The 19,235-nt window shown below is 38.1% G+C and overlaps 1 protein-coding gene and 1 non-coding gene across 6 annotated transcripts in view; both read right to left on the minus strand.

Annotated features, from left to right (window-relative positions):
* Nucleotides 1–1,163: 1,163 nt before the first annotated feature.
* The window catches only part of ctdspl (CTD small phosphatase like), a 63,895-nt gene continuing 45,823 nt past the window's right edge, over nucleotides 1,164–19,235 (minus strand). For 3 of the 5 annotated variants that reach the window (XM_062957362.1, XM_062957361.1, XM_062957364.1), the window contains 5 exons: nucleotides 13,368–13,424; nucleotides 8,969–9,007; nucleotides 8,013–8,105; nucleotides 3,631–3,816; nucleotides 1,164–1,819 (listed from right to left, as the gene is read on the minus strand). In XM_062957362.1, coding sequence (XP_062813432.1) covers nucleotides 1,694–1,819; nucleotides 3,631–3,816; nucleotides 8,013–8,105; nucleotides 8,969–9,007; nucleotides 13,368–13,424 — 501 coding nt within the window. In that variant the 3' untranslated portion in view covers nucleotides 1,164–1,693. The remainder of the gene's footprint in view (nucleotides 1,820–3,630; nucleotides 3,817–8,012; nucleotides 8,106–8,968; nucleotides 9,008–13,367; nucleotides 13,425–19,235) is intronic. The other 2 variants (XM_062957365.1, XM_062957363.1) reach the window with 1 other exon arrangement.
* mir26-2 (microRNA mir-26-2) lies at nucleotides 8,776–8,869 on the minus strand. The gene has a single exon (NR_129940.1). It is a non-coding gene; the product is annotated as a microRNA mir-26-2 (primary transcript).

Consider the following 19,235-nt stretch of genomic DNA (forward strand, 5'->3'; position numbering starts at 1 on the left):
CTGTGCGTGCCCCATTGTTTGGGGTGAAAAGTGTGCTCCTGGTTTACCTCCCATTCCTTTTATTGGGCCATTTGGTGGAGGGGGTATTTTGCAAATAGTAAAATTTTCATATTTACTTATGGGAAGAATTCAAGCTTCATAAATATACCCTCGTCTTCAATAATTTATATCAGTATCTCATCACTAACAACAGAAATACCTGGCAGTTGTGCGTTAGCAAAGGCTATCGAAGACCCTTCTGGAAGGCGCTGAGGAATTGCTTGCCACTGTGTGTGCACATCCCATTCCGTTTCACCATATTCAGTCGAAAAATGCAGACGCACTGTAAGCTATGTGCAAAACATGCCCCAAATTATTAAGACAGTTATGTCACTGATATATATACCGTATTTCATTGCATTATTGTCGCCACTGAGTAATAGTCCCCCATTTTGGGGGTGGTAAAATTGGTATTTTTGTGTTCCTCGCATAATAGTCGCAGAGTCCTTCCTTCTTTCTGTGAAGGCAAGGCATTTTAAAAACTATAAGATGGAGATCTTAAGAACTCAGATCTTCTGTCCTTTCTCCTTTCACCAAAGAGCTCAATTTCAGATTTTGTAAACTGCCTTGCCTTTGGAGAAAGAAGGAAGAAAGGAAGATCCAAGTTCCAGAGATTTCCATTTCTGGAAAGGAGGAGGATCTTCCCTCCTCTTTTCTCAGAGGGAAAACAGTTTAAACAAGCAAACAGAAACAGGGCTGTTAGTTTGAGATTGGATCATTCCTTTTCCTCCTCCCCCTTTGAAGGTAAAGCTTTATTTTAAAAATAAAACAAAATCAGAAATTGGAGAATCGAAGGCAGATTTTTTTGATCGCGTAATAGTCACACTTCCTTTTTAGGATAAAAAGGGAGGGACTATTATGCAATGAAATATGGTATATTACCCAGTTGACTGCAATATCCCTGCTTACATACTCCTGATCCTTTCAAGCTTGACCCAATGCGAATCTAATAACAACATCCAAGAAACAGAACAGAACCCCCACCAACAAACTGCTTCCAATGTTCTCCTTTTTACCTCCACATATTACAACGGCGTTGTCCTCTTCTTTTTCTTCTTCCTCTTCAAGCATTTAAACAATACAAGACTAAAAGATGTCTGGAAATACTCCTCATACAAAAATGATTAATTTTTTCCTTTAAATCTTAAAACAACATTTGAAAAGGCACTTTTATCATGGAAGAAAGTAAGTTCAGAGTCAGGTCAACTGCTCTATAAGCAGGATGGAGTGGGGGGGGGAATGGTCTGCATAGCGGGATGGGATGGGACGAGTGGGGAAGGGGAAAGGGTCAAGTCAACGTGCTGAAACAACATTAAGCTTTAAATATACTTTTTTTGGCATGTTTTAAGAAAAAAAGCAGGATCTGTAAAAGGTGTCCATTTATGAAATTCATTAAAACAGTCCCATTCAAAATAGCTTTGTTTCAATTTCTTATATTTTTTTTCTTAAAAAAGTAGTCTTATCACCTTACGGCATCAGTATTCCCACGATTTTAGTAGCATCAGTTCACGATTGTCCTTCATGTACAGCATTGCAAGAGGAAGATCGAGAGTGTTTATAACTCTTGACATGAGCAGCCTCTTTGAGATGCTGTGTTAATTCTGAACACCCCCCGGAGGGGCTGCAGCCAAGCAGTGCATTTCAGCTTGGAAGGCTACCTGTTGCAGAGTTTATGAAGCATAGTGTAGACCTCCTCCTCTTTGCTTAGTCCTTCAAAGAACGGAAGGAGGTCTAACAATTCTGTGTCTGTCATGTCATCAAACCAGGACTGCACCGGCACCTAGAACAAAAAGAGCATAATTTAGCTTTAAAAAAAAATAAGGCAAATGTCTTATTGAGAATCTGGGGTGGACAACTGAAGAGTGGGTGGTACTCTGTTTTCTCATTGGGCCACACCAACATGTTTCAGGTGCACTAGAAAGCATGTCATGCCATGTCAATTTCAAATGTCATTTTGAATAAAGTTCAGTATTTATCTCATTATATAAAAGTCAAAGTATGTACACTTGTTTATCTTTCTGTTTGTACCACAAAGGCTATAGCTAGGTGAAGTGGCCCTCTGTGATGTCACTGGAAAAGAAAGGTGGTATGTCTATGAGGGGGAGGGGGAGGGTTAGGGTTAGGGAGGGAGGGAGGGAGGGAGGAAGGGAGCAAGGAAGGAAGGGAGGAAGGAAGGAAGGGAGGGAGGGAGGGAGGGAGGGAAGACCCACAAAGAGAATTATTTTGCCACAGAGACATTGTGAGATAGGGCCCTCTCAGGACTGGAGAAAGGAGAAAGGGGAGGGGAAGGAAGAAAGGAAAGAAGAAAAGGAAGGAACAGAGAAGACAGGGAGGGAATGGGGGGAAGGAGGGAAAGAAAAGAGGAAAGTGTATGAGGGGAAGGAAAAAGAAAGGAAGGATGAATCAGGGGGTAGCAACTCCTTCAACACCCAGGAAACATGGGGGTATATACAATTGTATTTTTAAAAAGTTGCATGGAAGCTCAAGGACGGGCGGCAGAAATAAGCTATCACATTTGTTGTCAGTCTGGGGTTGATTTGGACAGTTGGGGGCAAAACACTAACTGAAAATCAGCAGGATTTTTTTAAAAAAGGGATAGTAGGTGGGGTTTTTTTTTGAAGCTACATAAGAATCACAGCTACATTTCCCCCACTCTTGCCCACATTTCCCCATTCCATCCCCAAGGAATGACGAAATGTCATTGTGAATTAAGATATCTGTATACATGTTGTAGTTTTGGAGCTTCAATATATGGCCATATTGCTCATATCAGGCCTGCTCGTTCTTCCTAATTGTAGCTTGTCTCTTTCCTCCGCCTCCACTTTCCATGCCATGAGGTTTCACTCACAGCGCCAAGAACTGAACATTTGGTACTTTATGTAAGATACGACTAGATGCTGAATAGTTGGGACAGCTGCTCTAAAGATTCTGAAACCTCAGCTTTCATTAAGGCAGGCTGGTTTCTAAGCTCCTGAAGAGGTATTGTTTGAAATGCTGGGGAACAGGATACAATCAAGAACTGATAGAAGGAACAATACACATTTCTTTTCCTGTCTCTTCAGTACCTGAGTGCCTCCCTCTGCTAGACCTAAACACCTCTAAAGACACTACTAGATCCTCTCTGATCTTGGAAGCTAAGCAGGGTCAATCCCAGTTAGTATCTGAATGGGAAAATACCAATGAATATTGGGTGCTGTAGGCTATATTTCAGAGGAAGGAACTGGCAAAACCACCTCTGAAAAAAATATATAATTCCTGGTGCCACTATAAGTTAACAGGTAACTTGAAAGCACATCATCCACTTTGTTTTTGTATCCAAATATTATTAAAAAGGGAGGTATGTGTGCTGTATAAGGACAAAATGGACTGGAGCTGCAGTGATGTAAAAGAATAATAACATTTAAAAAATAATAAAAGAAGAAAGCAACTCCTGTTAACCCTTTCTTACACCTGGATTAGAATATGACCATACTATATCTTCTACCAGAACAGAGCTTTACGTTCCCTAAAGCAGCCAATGCTTGACGGCCCAAATCCATAAAGTTCAAGTAAGAGTTCCATTACTGTAAACATCACTGCTACTATACTTACTGCATTCTCGGGATGGAAGATGTAAGACGCGGGGGAGTTATCCACTATAATAACCTTGCTCAACTCTCGCCCCAGTCGACTTAGATCCTTCACATAGTTTCCTCTGTGGAAAACGCAGGATTCTCTGAAGAGCCGAGCCCTGAACACACCCCAGCGATCCAGCAAGTCTGCCACTGGGTCTGCATACTGTGATTGGAAAATAAAATGAAAAGGTTACAGGATTAAGACATAATGTCTGGCATTTTCTTCACAAAATTGAACAGCCAGAATAATGTATTACTGACAAAAGTATGAGAATTTTTTTAAGCAACTGCAAAAATTATGATACTGAACACCCCAGAACTCCAAAAGGAATGGGAGGCCTTGCTTTCCATAAGGAGAGATTTTAGGGGGACATTTTTCACATGAATGAAACTACTTCCTGAACTTCAAGCCTTTCAGTAAACAAAACTCACTGGGATAAATGGCCCATAAACAAGACTACAGGTTTACAATTTAAAAATTATTCAGAGTGTAAGTACACTGTAGAATGACTGTAGCTTGACACCCCATTAACTGACATGGCCCAATGCTATGGAATCGTTTTACAATGTTCTCTACCAGATAGCTGGAGCCTCACCAAACTATAAGACTCCTAGAATTCCATAGCATTGAGCTATGGCAATTAAAGTGATGTCAAACTGCATTAATTCCACAGTACAAATGCACTCTTGTGGAGTTTTGTGACCACTGAGCCAGTTAACAAGTGAGAATATTCACAGGTAAGATCCACTGATGACTAGAATCATGTGTACAAACCAAGCATAAGGGGTATTTAAGTTTTATTTACAAAATACATTGATTTCAACATATCTCATTGCCATGTTTTGATCATGGCACAGGTGCAAAAATCTAAGAATATTTCAAACTCAATGTTGCAAGCATGGCAGTCAAGAAATGGCTTTGCAGATGGGATTTCCAGAAAGGAACAGGAGATGGAAAAAGTTATACAATCTGAAAATGACAATGAATTGTTTGGGACTGCCATGACCAGAAATAAGGAGGCATTCAAGTGATATATCTGTCGGTGACTCCATTTGCTTGTTCCTATTTGATAGATGGATGTGCTGTTCTATCGCAGACTGGAAATCAGGCAACCTTCCCTGGCATTGATCGCCAAACTCCAGTAGCCACAGCAAACATAGCTAAAAGAAAGGGATGCTTGAAATTGTATTTTAACATCTGCAGGACTATGTAAGTCCTGCTCTTGTCTTATCACAGACTCCTTTTCATTCCACTTTTGTATAATTTATCTGTGAAAGGCTTAGCGTCTCTCTGCTTTTGCTTTTCTTTTTTTTAGAAGCAGGCATCCAAAATATGAACCTAATAAATCACAAAATTATAATAATCTCCAGCTAAAAGGGAAAAACCTTCTTCATGACTCTGGAGAATATCTACTGGTAAGAGGAGGCAAAGCCGGTCTAGACAGACAGCCTCACTCCATAATCACTCCTTATCTCTTATTTGGAGAAAGAAAATACATAATCCAGGGTCATTACTTAATGTTTGTTGTATTATTTATTTTTCAGAGAACACATTGGACCGAAAAACTAAAAAGGCTTGTACAAGAGGTTGAAGTGGTTTAAACAATTATTTTTCAAGAATAGTAATAGTGAGAAAGAAGGATAAATACTGTTTAAGAGTAATGAATTCAATGCCCCCTTAATTCATGGAACTAGTTTCAATGGATCTTGTAATCCAAGCCACCGACTCTAAAACTGTAGAACAATTGATAAAGGGAATCTCATAAACGACTTAAGAAGCGTAGTTATGGGATAAATAACAGCCATTATACCAATTTTATACTATTCATAATAAGTCTGGTTCCAAAAGCAATAGCAAGAGAAGAAACACAATCTAGTTCATGTCTGATTTCTTTAAGATGCTGAATTCATTGATCTGAACAAGCATGTGGATGTATCTTTTGTTAGGCACAGAAATGCACAGGATGAGGTGGAAAAACTATTAAATGTACTTGCTGTCTATATCACTCTCCATCAAATGAGGTTGTGAAGTAGAGCCCACATATGCCAAGTCTATAACTACTGGATTAACACTAAACTTCCACAATAATTATATATATATAAATATAAAAAATACTGTATATACATATAATATTGATAATAATATTATAATGGAATACAATATTATACTACTAATAATACAATATAATAATATTAATTATATATTATATATTAAATGTAATATTACTAATAATATTACCATATAATTATATAGTACAATATAGTAATTTAATGCTTATATTGTGCTATGCTAATAATATATTGTATGTTCATTTGATTTGTAAGCCGCTCTGAGTCCCCTTCGGGGTGAGAAGAGTGGGATATAAATTTAGTAAATAAATAAATAAAATAAATACTTAAATTAAGAGTGCTAATGCTGCTGAATTTTTCTACATTTGTGGTCCTTCACAAGAGACACAAGAGACACAATACAACATGGGGTTGGTTTTAACATCACCACTGTAAAGAAAGAATAACAATGCTGTCTTGGCCTTGGGTTCAAGGCACTAGGCTCAGGATATGTATCTGCACATTGCTAATGTGAAACGTAACCTAATTTTTTTTTTACTATTGCACTCACATGCATCAATGTACTATGCAGGTAAGGAAGTCTGATATTTCAACTGAGTGGGACTTTCCATACTCTTAAGAAATCATTACAGGGGAGATGTGTTTTAATATTTACATCACGCTTGATTAGCTTAAGAGCAGCAAGCTGCAGAGTATGGCAGAAAATAAGACATAAAAAAACCTTAACAACACATTAAAAACTCAGTAGGTCAACAACCATCTCTTGCATTAGTGTCAAAGGCTTTCCTAGCCAAGAAAGTATTAAACATAATTACAAATATATTTAAACAGATGCTTGATCAGGAGCTTTCACAAGTCAAAGTTTAGTGTACGAATCTAGAGCTGGCTTTTGAATGCATTGAAAACAGCAATAATTCTGGGCTAGATTTGTGGTAGGGTATTCTACAAAAAACTCCCACCCTTAGGCCCATGTAAGGGCTATTCTAGCAAACTAGAAATCCCAGTTGTCTCTTGTACCACTCAAACCCATAGCATTCTCTATCAGGTTTAGTAGGTAACAATATTTCCCAAAATACGAGGTAACAATATTTCCCAAAACCCCATTTTAGTGAATACAGCTTCTCTTTCTCCAGGGCTATTAAGTTTGCAAAAGCCTGACTTCATTCTCAACCAAAGAAAATGATCAGATTGATTTTTGCTGCTATCACAACTACAGACGCCATTGAAAACATCACAAGACTAACACAACTGACTCTACTGTAGAGCTTGAATATACACCACTATGTCTACAAAGCCTCTACAAAACAGAACAGAGTACACAAAATATTTATTCTGTCTTCTCTATTCCACAATACCACAAATGCAGGTAGAATCCTCAAGCTTTGCAAGCACAGTTTATAAAATAGTTAACTGCTATAAGTTTAGATATGTTCGGTGGACTTTAAAAGTCTTGACTGTCAGTTGCCTGCACCAACACTGGACGGAAATGGGTATATATATATGTGTGCCCAGCTTTCGGATATGACTTCATGTAATAAGCTATTTATTCCATTGCTTTTCTTCATCCTGCCCTCCCCCCAATAACCATGGTAACTAAAAAAAGCCTTTCATATTGGCATCTTGAGCAATACATGGAGGCCACATTATGAGACAAGCCCATATGTGATATTGTTACCATGGAGACACTTACCCACACACTAGCAGACAAAAGTACACGCTGCCAGATAAAGAAGCGGAAGAAAAGGGGGGAAGATGAAGATAATTATTTTTCTCCTTGTTTGATACTTCATGCCAACTTAAAAATGGTCCTTGAAGGAGACTTTGTGGATAATGAAAGAAAGAAAGAAAGAAAGAAAGAAAGAAAGAAAGAAAGAAAGAAAGAAAGAAAGAGAGAAAGGGAAAGAGTGCCTACATTGGTAACAAACTTGGTTAGGATCGTGTTGCTTTGGGCCAAAATTCTTTGGGCCATTGCTCATATGGACACTAGATCAGTGGCTCTTATGAATTCCTGGGTTCGTGCCACTCAAATTCTGAGAAATTATTATTAATAGAGCTTGGAAAAAATACTTTTGAAAATCTCGAAGTACATGAGGGAGTTGTATTCCAAAAAGAAGGTAGCTTTTTCAAGGTGTGACTCTCACAAAGGAGGTCTCCAATAGTCATAAAGTTGTTGTACTATCCCAGAACTATTGGTGACTTGGAACCTTCACTCTAAGCCATTTCAGGGTACCTGAAAGGAGGAGGTGAAAGACTAAGAGGTAGAGACAAGGCCGTTATATAGTGGCTTACCTTTGCTAGACTGGCTGTAAACAGAACACATTCAAACAGCTCTCCCATCCTCTGGAGAAATTCATCCACATGCGGTCGTTTTAATACATAAACCTAGAAGTAATGAAGGATAGGAAAAGAGAAGCTGAGATTCAGAAATATATGGCCTGCATCATGGCAAATCTGTAAGTGGTGTTTGTGAATAATACACTTGCAAAGAAATGACACTGGAGACCAGGGTTCAATCTCACCCATTCAACCATGGAAATGTACTGGATGGCCTTGGGTGAGTCACACATTCAGTGACATCCTGAAAATCACACGATAGGCTCACCTTATGGTTACCATAAGTCAGAAGTGACTTGAATGCACAGAACAATGTGAGGAATACATTAAGTGCTCCTTTCAAATTTCTTTTCCAATGGAAAAAACCCTCAAAATACAAAAGTAGCTCAAAGAGAGAACACTCACCCACAACTACAATGTTTTAGGAATACCATATAAGTGTTATTCATTACAGTTCTTTCAACATAATGATATAACCATTGGCACATTACTTTTTAAAGTTCACTCCTGAGTAACATGGTTACTGGTGCATATGCTTGTGACATACTTTTTTCAAGCTCTGGTTTTTGTCCCTTGCCTTGAACTTGTGATGAGGATGGAGACGTAGCCAAGCCATCCTCAGCACTCACTGCTCCAGTATCTACAGTTGTGAACATTTCTTGCTGCAGTGTGTGGGAGAAGGTGTGTGGACATGAATCTTCCAGCATCCTGTTCATTGCGCTGTGGCTATTTCCCAGTGCAAGTAATCAAGGATAGGCCATTAAGAATGCACACAGCCTATCCTGGATTACTTGAAGCAGGTCACAGCCTCTTCTTGAAAGTTGGCTCATAGACAGCATTGCCCTTTAGGGAAAGAATACATGCCCCAAATCACCACGTACTGGAGTTATGCATACGGCTTTCAATTGTACCTCGTTCACTTTTCTCTTCTCCTGTTCCCATCGCCACCCCTTAACAGAGAGAAAAAATTACTTTGTTTATTTATACATGCTGTTGAAATAGTGCAAGGACTCTCACTGTTCAATATACAGTATTTGTTATTGTACCCAGGCACAATGTTCTATGATCTACATTACGACTGAGGTTTTTTTCAGGTCCTCTTAGACCAAGGACAAACAATGACTTGTACATTCAATAAAATGCAGCTTTCAAGTAGTCACTGAGTGGTACAACTGTAATGCTTTGTTTGCTGCATTGCAAACTCGCCATTTCACAAACCCTCTTCCAAGTCAGAACTGTATTAACGTTCAGAAACAAGAGTGATGTTTAATGTAAAATAGATTTTAAGCATTCCCCAGGTTATTAAATATGCTCATCAACTGTCCCCGAAGTTAAATAAAAGCAATCAAATAGGCAGAGATACAAAGCACTGTAGACAAAGGCATTTTTAGCAATAATTTTCTGGGGGGAAAGGGAATTAATAAACAGCTATAGGAAGTGGCTTGAAATTCAACTGCCCAAGGAAGGTCTCTACAAGTTTGCTTGGGAGCCTCTCTGCCTTCTAAGGAAGGATGATGGGACTTTAGATCATGATGCAATAATGATGGCCATTTATTTTGGGAAGACAAAGGAAAATAGTGCAACCAGTGAAAAGGGCTAAAAGGGTATGGCCGGGGGTTGAACATTGGTCTCTTCCAATTCTATGATTCTAATTCCTCCACATCAGCTGTTCAATCATCTTGGCTGCTTTTGTTCCATACTTCTGGCTGCCAGAAAGCACTCCCTGGTCTGATAGGAGACAAATAAAGACTAATATTTGTAAATGGAGAGTGACCTATTTACTACATAGATTTCAGAATAATGTCACAGCTGGAGTAAAAAAATAATGGGAACTGTTGTTTGTTGATGAATTTATTTGACTTTCTGTGGGACAAAGGAACGTTTGCTCAAACTAATTTAAGCCGAGACACATCTTTTAAAACATTTTTATCCAGCCGGACCACAAAATGTTTAACAAGAAAAAAAACAAAACCACCGGTAGAATGCAAGCAGTACACAATTACACCATTATCAATCAAAAGTTAAGTACTGTATAATATAATAGTTTTTAAATGTTACCCAGGTGATATTTAAACCCGTGCTTTGTATGAATAATCCATACCATGGTCATCACCATTAATATCACTACCACACAAACTGTTTGTGTGTGTGTGGCCTTCAACCCACCTATTGATATAATCGCCCCATGATTTTTATAGAACTTTCTTAGGCAAAGGATACTCATATTATCTAGCCAATTCTTCTGAAGGATGGCCTACAGCATCTAGCATTTTTTTTGTTGGTGTCCCATTCAAATAACAACTAGGGTTGGCCATACTTATATTCCCAGATCAGACGGGATTGTGCCTTAGAGTATTTAGGCCAGGGGTCCCCAAACTTTTTAAGCCGAGGGCCAGTCCACAATCCTTCAGACTGTTGAGGGGCCGGATTATCATTTGAAAAAAAAAATACAAACAAATTCCGATGCACACTGCACATGTCTTATTTGTAGTGCCAAAATAACAACAGCAACAAGAAGAACAATGAAAGAACAATACAATATTTAAAAATAAAAACAATTTTAACCAACATACAATTATCAAGATTTCAATGGGAAGTGTGATCCTGCTTCTGACCAATGAGATAGTCAAGTTAATTAGGATTGTTGTTGTTGTTGTTGTTGTTGTGTGCCTTTCAGACTTTGGGCGAGCCTAAGTCTAAAATTTATTCATTTAATATTTATTTATTTACTACATTTGTATCACAGCCTTCTCACCCCAAAGGGGACTCAGAGTGGCTTACAAATTATATGTACATACAATATATTATATTATTAGCATAGCACAATATTAGCATTATATATTACTATATTGAACTATACCACTATACTGTAATATTATTAGTAATATTATATGTAATATAGAATACATAATTAATATTATTATATGGTATTATTATTAGTGTTATATTGTATTACATTATAATATTATTATCAATATTATATGTATATACAATATATTATATTATGAAACTGAGGGCGGGGGCCAGGTAAATGACCTCGGAGGGCCGCATCCGGCCCCCGGGCCTTAGTTTGGGGACCCCTGATTTAGGCCCTCTGAATGGCAGGATCTCACGGAACGATGTATAAAAAGATAACCTCAGTAAATTGAAAAGCTAAGATGGGAAAGGGAAGCCAATACAATATGTCTTAAAGCAGTGATGCCCAACCTTTGGTCCTCCAGGTTTTTGGGACTCCAACTCCCAGAAGCCCTGGCCAAATTGTCCAATTGTCAGGAATTCTGGGAGTTGAAGTTCAAAATGCCTGGAGGATTAAAGGTTGGATCCACCTGCTTTAAGGAGGACACCAAATTGAGGAAGAGTGTGCAAAGACTTCATTGAGAACAAAGAAAAAAGGCCTTTTTGCTCAAGTAAGTCTATTTATACTCCTGCATATTACATCAACCTCTGAAACAATAAAGGACAGTGGAAGGAAGACAGGAACTGAATTCCAAAGTATGCGATACCATGTGGAAATCAGGAAATCACAGCTGTTTACAATAAAGTGCACTAGTTTACTATGCAGTTGAAAACAACATATGAGCTGGCAAAGAACATGGGTGTAGCCATTTAGCTCCAAACACAAATCAACAAACAAAAGACAACAGGAGGTTTCTGTATGACAGAAAATATATTCTTGGCCAAGATCTGAGGTCCTTTTAAGCCTTCTCTTCCTAGAATCAAGATCCTGTAAAATGTTCACCACATGTAAGGTTGTCTGATCAGAATATGTTTCATAAATGTAGTACATAAGAGATTTAGATTGATTATATTTTATCCAAAATGCTTGGATAACATTCTATACTTTAAGGTGGGGGTTTTTTTGGTGGGGGGGGGGGGGGGTGAAATACAGGCAGTTCCCAAGTTACAAACAAGATAGGGTCTGTAGGTTTGCTTTAAAATTAAATTTGTATGGCAGTGCAACTTCATCTCCCCCCCCTCTCTCTCTCTTGATATTGAAAAAAGTTGTCTTGTTGTGGAAACAAAGATTGGGGATAAAACTTAAGTTGAGACCCTTTTCCCCCATGATAATAACTCTTCCAGAAGTGGATTTCCCTTCCAAGGGGTAGATTTCTCCCGTTTCCTGTTGTCTCACCCCCATTCTTAACTAGGAGTCATTTGTAAGTCAGATGTTTGTAACTCGGGGGCTTCCTGTACTTGCATACAGTACACAGAACCAGATATCTTGGAGATGGGACCCAAGACTAAACATGATATTTCTTTATTTTTCGTACACAGCCCAAAGGTAATTTTATAATAATTTTGTGCATGAAACAAAGTTTGTATACACTGAACCATCAGAAAGCAAAGATGTTACTATCTGAGCCACCCATGTGGATAGTTTTGAATATTGGAGTGTTTTGGAATTCCAGATAAAGGATATCACCATCATCATCATCATCATCATTTATATCCCACCTTTCTCCCCATGAGGACTCAAGGCAGTTAACATCTATCCACACTAAACAGTTTAAAAAGAGCAATACAAGTTAAAAAAAAACAATAACAGTGTGGTATTTCATCTGTATACTTAGAAAAAACAACAAGGATTACATAGTTATTTGCCTTCAATGCAAGAGAAGGAGATCCTTAGCAGAACTTTTTCTCATTAGAAGAACGAGAACTTTGCTAACCAGTGATGACAAAATTAGAGGCTCTTAATATTTCTCAGTCAAGCAAATCAACTGCTTGCAATTAAATTGATGAGTCTAAACTGAATGGTCCTGATCACCGAACTCTGTATTCTGTTTACTTCTGTTACTGGAAAAGTGTCTTTTTGGCCTCCTTCCACTCCATATATGCAAGCAACCTTTGAAACTTTGTGTTACTTTAGCAACCCTGCTTCCTTTTGAACTCAAGTGATTACAAAAAAAACATGGAATTTATTTATTTAACAGTTCACTCTTTTAATATTTCCAGACAGTGTCATCTGATCTTGGAGAGTAACATTTCCTTTGAATCTGTTGATTAGTTTTAATCAAACACTCCATCCTTTGCCAAGGTAATTTAAGTGCCTTTCCAGTGTGTGTATGGGTAATCTATTTCCAATCTGAATATCAATCCATCATTTTCTACAGTAACTTCTTATGGAAAGATAACTCCCTCATGAGTTCATTATGTATACCCAAATGGCAGAAAAAGACTAGTGAAATTCTCCAAAATAAGATAAGATGAACAAGGCCATCTTAAGTTTAAAAGAACATCTTACACATAAAAAGAAAGCTTGCCACAAGAACACACGAATTAAATGGTAAATACAGCAGCAGTACTCACCTGATGTATAGTTCCATCAATTTCAACTGGAACAATAAAATCAGCGTTGCTAATTGGCTAGAAAAGAGAAAATAAAGAGACATTTTAGGAAATGAGAGCAATTTCTAGTATGACAAATTCCCCACGACACACTCAAGGAAAATATCAGAAGTGACAAAAGAGCTCTGAAAATCTGCACACTTTTGGCAGCACAATTGTCACAGAAAACTCTTTCAGAACTGCCAAAGAGCTGGAAAATTACCCTGTTCAAATATTTGCGCACCCAAATTTGTTGCGTAGACACATTTGTGTCTTCAGCTTTATAACTGGGGCACAATGGCTGTCAAGATGTTTTTAGTCACGCAGGAGAGGCTTTTGCTTGGATTCTGCAAACAAATCCACTAGGTAGTTCCCGTCAAAGGGACATGCCTCTGAAGAGGGGATTTAGGAAGGACAGGATGGGAGAGAAACCTCTGAAAGAGACAGGGAAGGAAGGCTGTCCCATCCCTGCCTATCTCCAATTAGTCAATTTGTGAGGAAAAGCGGCTGTTTTCAATATCCTTGGAATCATAGGATCACAGGGTTGGAAAAAACCACAAGGGCCATCCATCCAGTCCAACTTCCTGCCATGCTGGAATACACCATCAAAGCAGTCCATCATTCCCCATCTGCAGTTCAAATCATGAGCAAAATGGCTCTAGCATGCAGTATTTGACACTTGCAAGTGGTGAACATCGATTAACATTCAAGTACTTTCCAGAGACCAGGGTTCAATTTCCCCTGGGTTGGAAGTGAAGAAGCATCAACACTTGTATATGGAGCAACTGGGAACAGAGGGAACCCTGTGGAGTATGTCTGCTGTCTTGTTTCCCCTCTTTTCTAAATCTAAGTAACCCAAGATGTTTTGCTTCCTGTCAGTCTATAAAGCTCACTTCCCTCTTCTTCCCAAAAGTCTTTGGTGTTTTATTCCCCTTTGTTTGAGAAGGGAGCATCATGAGGCTTCTCTCTGCCTCAAGATGCCTTACTCTAGACATGAGAGTCAGCACTTGGGAATCTTCTACTTCTGTTTATCTGGTCTTTTATACAACATGTATTACAATAAATGTAAGTTTTTATTTCTTTTAAACCTTACCAGACCATTTTGTGCATTTTCTTTCCTGTTTCCCACCATGACCTCATATAGCGTACTGGCTATGCTGCACTCTATTCTGTTATAGATACCAAATATTCGTACAGGACACACTACTACTTTCTGCTCCCCCCTAAGAATCTACAACAATCCATGAACATTTTGAAGAGTTATTTTCCTCTTAAAATGGAGAATGGTACTATTTCCCAGAAAAAGGCTCACACACCGATTTCTCTATAAAACAAAATTCATGAGATCACTGACATAGAAGCCATAAAACCTCAGCTTTTATCTTCAACGCAGAAGGAGGCGGTATTTTAGAATGTACTATTACAAACTACAAGTAGGGAAGTGTCATTATTGACTGATACCTTTTGTTTCTTTCAAACAATCCCTGCAAATGAAAACCCAGCAGAGCACAGAGAAAGATGTGCAGAAATTGTGTGCGCGTCTCTCTCTCGCTCTCTCTCTCTCTCTCTCTCTCTGGTATATTGGGTTTCTACTTATGTTTTTTTTTTTATTCTTTAAGCAGAGAAGAGCATTCTTTCTGGATTCTTTCTGAAAAACCCAAAGAGCAGTTGCCCATTCCACTATCTCAGGATACTGCCAGTTCTTGGTCACTTCAGTTCATAAAAAGCCAGGCTTAATTATTTTTGTTTGCAGTTAACTAGAACTATTTCACAAAATGCTCTAGGCTTCTTGAAACTCATTGCAAGGAACAACTGAAAAGCCAGATACAAAGCTTAATGCTGTCTGCTGTAGTTTAATTAATAGGAATGTGTGTTCACTCACTTAAACACTTTAGATAAAATATTTTAAAATAGTGTACTTCTTAATATCTACAGAGATGCAAGGCAACAAAATCTTAATTATCAGGGAAAGTAAAAGTCACTCCAAAGACAAAAGCTGTCCTTAAGTTTTTAACAAGACAGCTTCAACCATTATAACAGCAGACGAGGTTCAAAATCACCAAGGTTAAGTAATATCAACAGGCCTTTTAATTCTCCTGCCTTTGTGCTGCTATTTATAAACCACATCATAAATGCATTAGTTCTTTCACAAATATTTCTCTGACCCAAATAATCTTGACATTAAATATCTTTCAAAAGACTTTCTGGTTTGAGAAGCAGTGCTGCAAGTTAATCTTTTTAAAAAAAAAATAGCCACTACCCAGAGACATGTATCCTAGCCTGCATTAGCCAGTGATGTGAATTTTTATCAAAATTGTTGAAATATTCATGAGTTTTTTCCCTGCTTTTTCCAACGATATAACTCTTAAGATTTGCTTCATTCTAAAGAGAGCCCAAGGAAATCTGTTGTGTTCTAAATCATGCCTTTTAAAAGAAATGTGAACAAAAGTTACCAATTGCATTACGGAACAATGGAACTTGCTATGCAAGGCGTGGTGATGACCACAGAACTAAGGAGGTATAAGAAAAAAACATGGAAAATGAGGCTATTAACAGCTATTAGTCATGATGGTTATATATATGCACCGCCTCCAAAAACAGGGTTGGCATTCCCTCTGAGTTTGATTTGCTGGAGTGAAGACTATTGTATTCTGCTTGTGGGTTTCCTATAGGAATCAGGTTAGTCAGCTTGGGAAGCAGGATGCTAGATCAAACTGGCTTTACGCTGGATCTAGCAGGGGTTTGTTCTGGCTTTTATGAGATACCTAACAATGCCAGAAGACCTTCTTAAGACACACACAAGGTGCCCATCATAATTCTATGTATAGTAGTACCGCTTATCCAATACTTGCTTATCCAACATTCTGGATTATCCAACGCATTTTTGTAGTCAATGTTTTCAATACATCGTGATATTTTGGTGCTAAATTCGTAAATACAGTAATTACTACATAGCATTACTGCGTATTGAACTACTTTTTCTGTCAAATTTGTTGTATAACATGATGTTTTGGTGCTTAATTTGTAAAATCATAACCTAATTTGATGTTTAATAGGCTTTTCCTTAATCCCTCCTTATTATCCAACATATTTGAGTCCCTTCGGGTGAAAAGGGCGGGATATAAATGTTGGAAATAAATAAATAAATAAATAAATAAATAAATATTTGCTTATCCAACATTCTGCCAGCCTGTTTATGTTGGATAAGTGAGACTCTACTGTATTTATATATTTAGAAATCCATATACAGGCAATCCCCGAGTTACAAACATCTGACTTACAAACGACTCCTAGTTTAGAACGAGGATGAGCCAACAGGAGGCGAGCAAAATCTATGTATCCCTAGGAAGGGAAATTCACTCCTGGAAGAGTTCTCAAGGGGAAATGGTGTCTCCACTGAAGTTTTCTCATCAATCCTTGTTACCACAAAGAGCTATTTTTTTCAAAAACCAGTTATTACAGGGACAGAAAGTGAAAATATAAAAATAACTGTTCTGACTTTCATATAAATTCAACTTAAGAACAAACCTACAGAATCTATCTTTGTAACTTTGAAACCGCCTCTACGATATTACTCTTTTCAAGAATTTGAGATTAGCTAGCACATGGGGAAATGTAAATACAGGGCCAAAAGGAGGGAAATTACCTTCCTCCCATTTTTTGTCACCAGATAAGTTGCTAGCAAATCACATTTCATAGGCACGGCATCACAATTTGCCTAATCTTAAAAATGGGAGACTTGGAAGAGAGCCATGAAACATGGCAGTAGTATTTGGACAGGTTCACGTATGAGGCAACTATTTAAAAAGGTAAGCTTGAACTACAATATGACATAGCTCAGCTTAATTATGGGTTTGGGAGCAAACTGGTACTTTCTCTTTTCTTGCTGCAGAAAGGTCTTTCTGTTCTGTCCTTATGATTTCTAAAATAATAAACTGTGGATCACACATACTCTACAAACTAGATCAAACTATACGCAGTCGTGCTTGGTAGGCAGGGTTCAAATCCCATTGCCATTCAAACATCAGAGCAAAACTCTGATTCAGCAAACCTGGAAGTGCTCTCTTCAGGTGAACACGAGATGAGGAAAAAGGAAGAGGACTCAAGCTTATTGTTTTTTCCCACTCCAATAAAAGAACTTTGTTAGTGTGGGAATATTTGTATCGATATTCAATTATTAGAATGCTAACATCTATCAAAAGTAGATACAGTGTTCCCTCACTTATCACTGGGGTTAGGTTCCAGGACCACCCGCAATAAGTGAAAATCCACAAAGTAGGGACGCTATATTTATTTTAATATTTATACATTATTTTAGTAGTTATACATTATTTTCAGTCTTTATCAGCCAATCGTGTGTTGATAAATCGCCTCCTTCTCCTCCCATTGCTGCTTGGGCTCCTTTTCTTTCCCTTTGGCTTCTCCTTCCTCCCTTCCTTAGGCTGTAAATTGTAATTTTTTATGATTTATAATAGTCTTTTAGAGTTTATTGAAAAACCGCAAAACAGCGAATCTGTGAAAAGTGAACCGCGAAGTACTGAGGGAACATTGCATTTTCAAGAAGCAACCAATTAATCTCCATAATCACTTTTTGTTATGAGACATGGTGAATAACAGGATTAAAACTTAAAATTGGAATTTAAATCTAAAATGAAAATATAGACAAACAAAATCTAGGAAAGAACTAGAAAAGTGCTTGCTGATTCAGGTAAAGTTCCCAAAGCAGAAGTTTCCAATTGACCTTCAAAACTATGGTTGGCACTATCACCACAAGGTTTCCTACAGGATCATATGATCGCCTGCAGAATTTGCTAGATAATAACAGTGCTCTCTGTGATAGTATTGGTGTAGCTGGAAATGTTTGAATGAAAATGAGGCTGGGATGGGTGCTGTGCCTGGACTCCTGATCCAAATCATGGACTACAGGAAAGAGCATAATCTATTTTTCTATCAGCGGTTACAGAAGAAAGGGACCTAACTCAGCTGTAAGGGTAAGAAAGTCTTAGCAATTACCAGAAGGAACAGCTAGGTATCAAACTGAATCCAAATGTGTGGACACAAAAACGTTTGTTTAGGATAGCCTTTCCTAGGAAAGTTTCCTCACATATCCGAGGGTAAATGAATTGAGAAGGCAGTATTTCTTTTTTATTCACAAAGACAGGTACATGCCCATGGGTTTAAATATATTGGGGAATAATGAAATTAAGCAAGATGATTAAAGATAATATTACAATATATACATGCACACTACATGCACACTACTTCCTGCAAAATAAATTAAAATTAGAGTGCTGGATGCAATGCATGTCCCAAATGTGATAGTTTTAAACAATAAAACATAAGAGGCAGCTTTAAAACCCTTAATTGGGCCCTCAGAAATTTGTTAATAAATTCCCATTATGTAGCCCTTCATCCTACGTTCCTCTGGAATTATTCTGTTTAAGTGGCTCTGTATCAGAAACAGACTCTCTAGGAAAATCTATAATTTGATCTTTAAATAAACACCATGTACACATATATTGGAGCCCCTGATGGTGCAGCGGGTTAAACTGCTGAGCGACTGAACTTGCTGACTGAAAGGTTGGCGGTTTGAATCCAGACAGCGGAGTGAGCTCCTGCTGTTAGCCCCAGCTTCTGCCAACCTAGCAGTTTGAAAACATGCAAATGTGAGTAGATCAATAAATACTGGTCTGGCGGGAAGGTAACAACACTTCATGTAGTCATGCCAGTGGCCACATGACCTTGGAGGTGTCTACAGACAACGTCGGCTCTTTGGCTTAGAAATGGAGATGAGCACCAACCCCCAGAGTCAGACACGACAAGACTTAATGTCAGGGGGAAACCTTTACC

This window comes from Anolis carolinensis, chromosome 6 (genome assembly GCF_035594765.1).
Source record: "Anolis carolinensis isolate JA03-04 chromosome 6, rAnoCar3.1.pri, whole genome shotgun sequence".
NCBI classification, from domain to species: domain Eukaryota; kingdom Metazoa; phylum Chordata; class Lepidosauria; order Squamata; family Dactyloidae; genus Anolis; species Anolis carolinensis.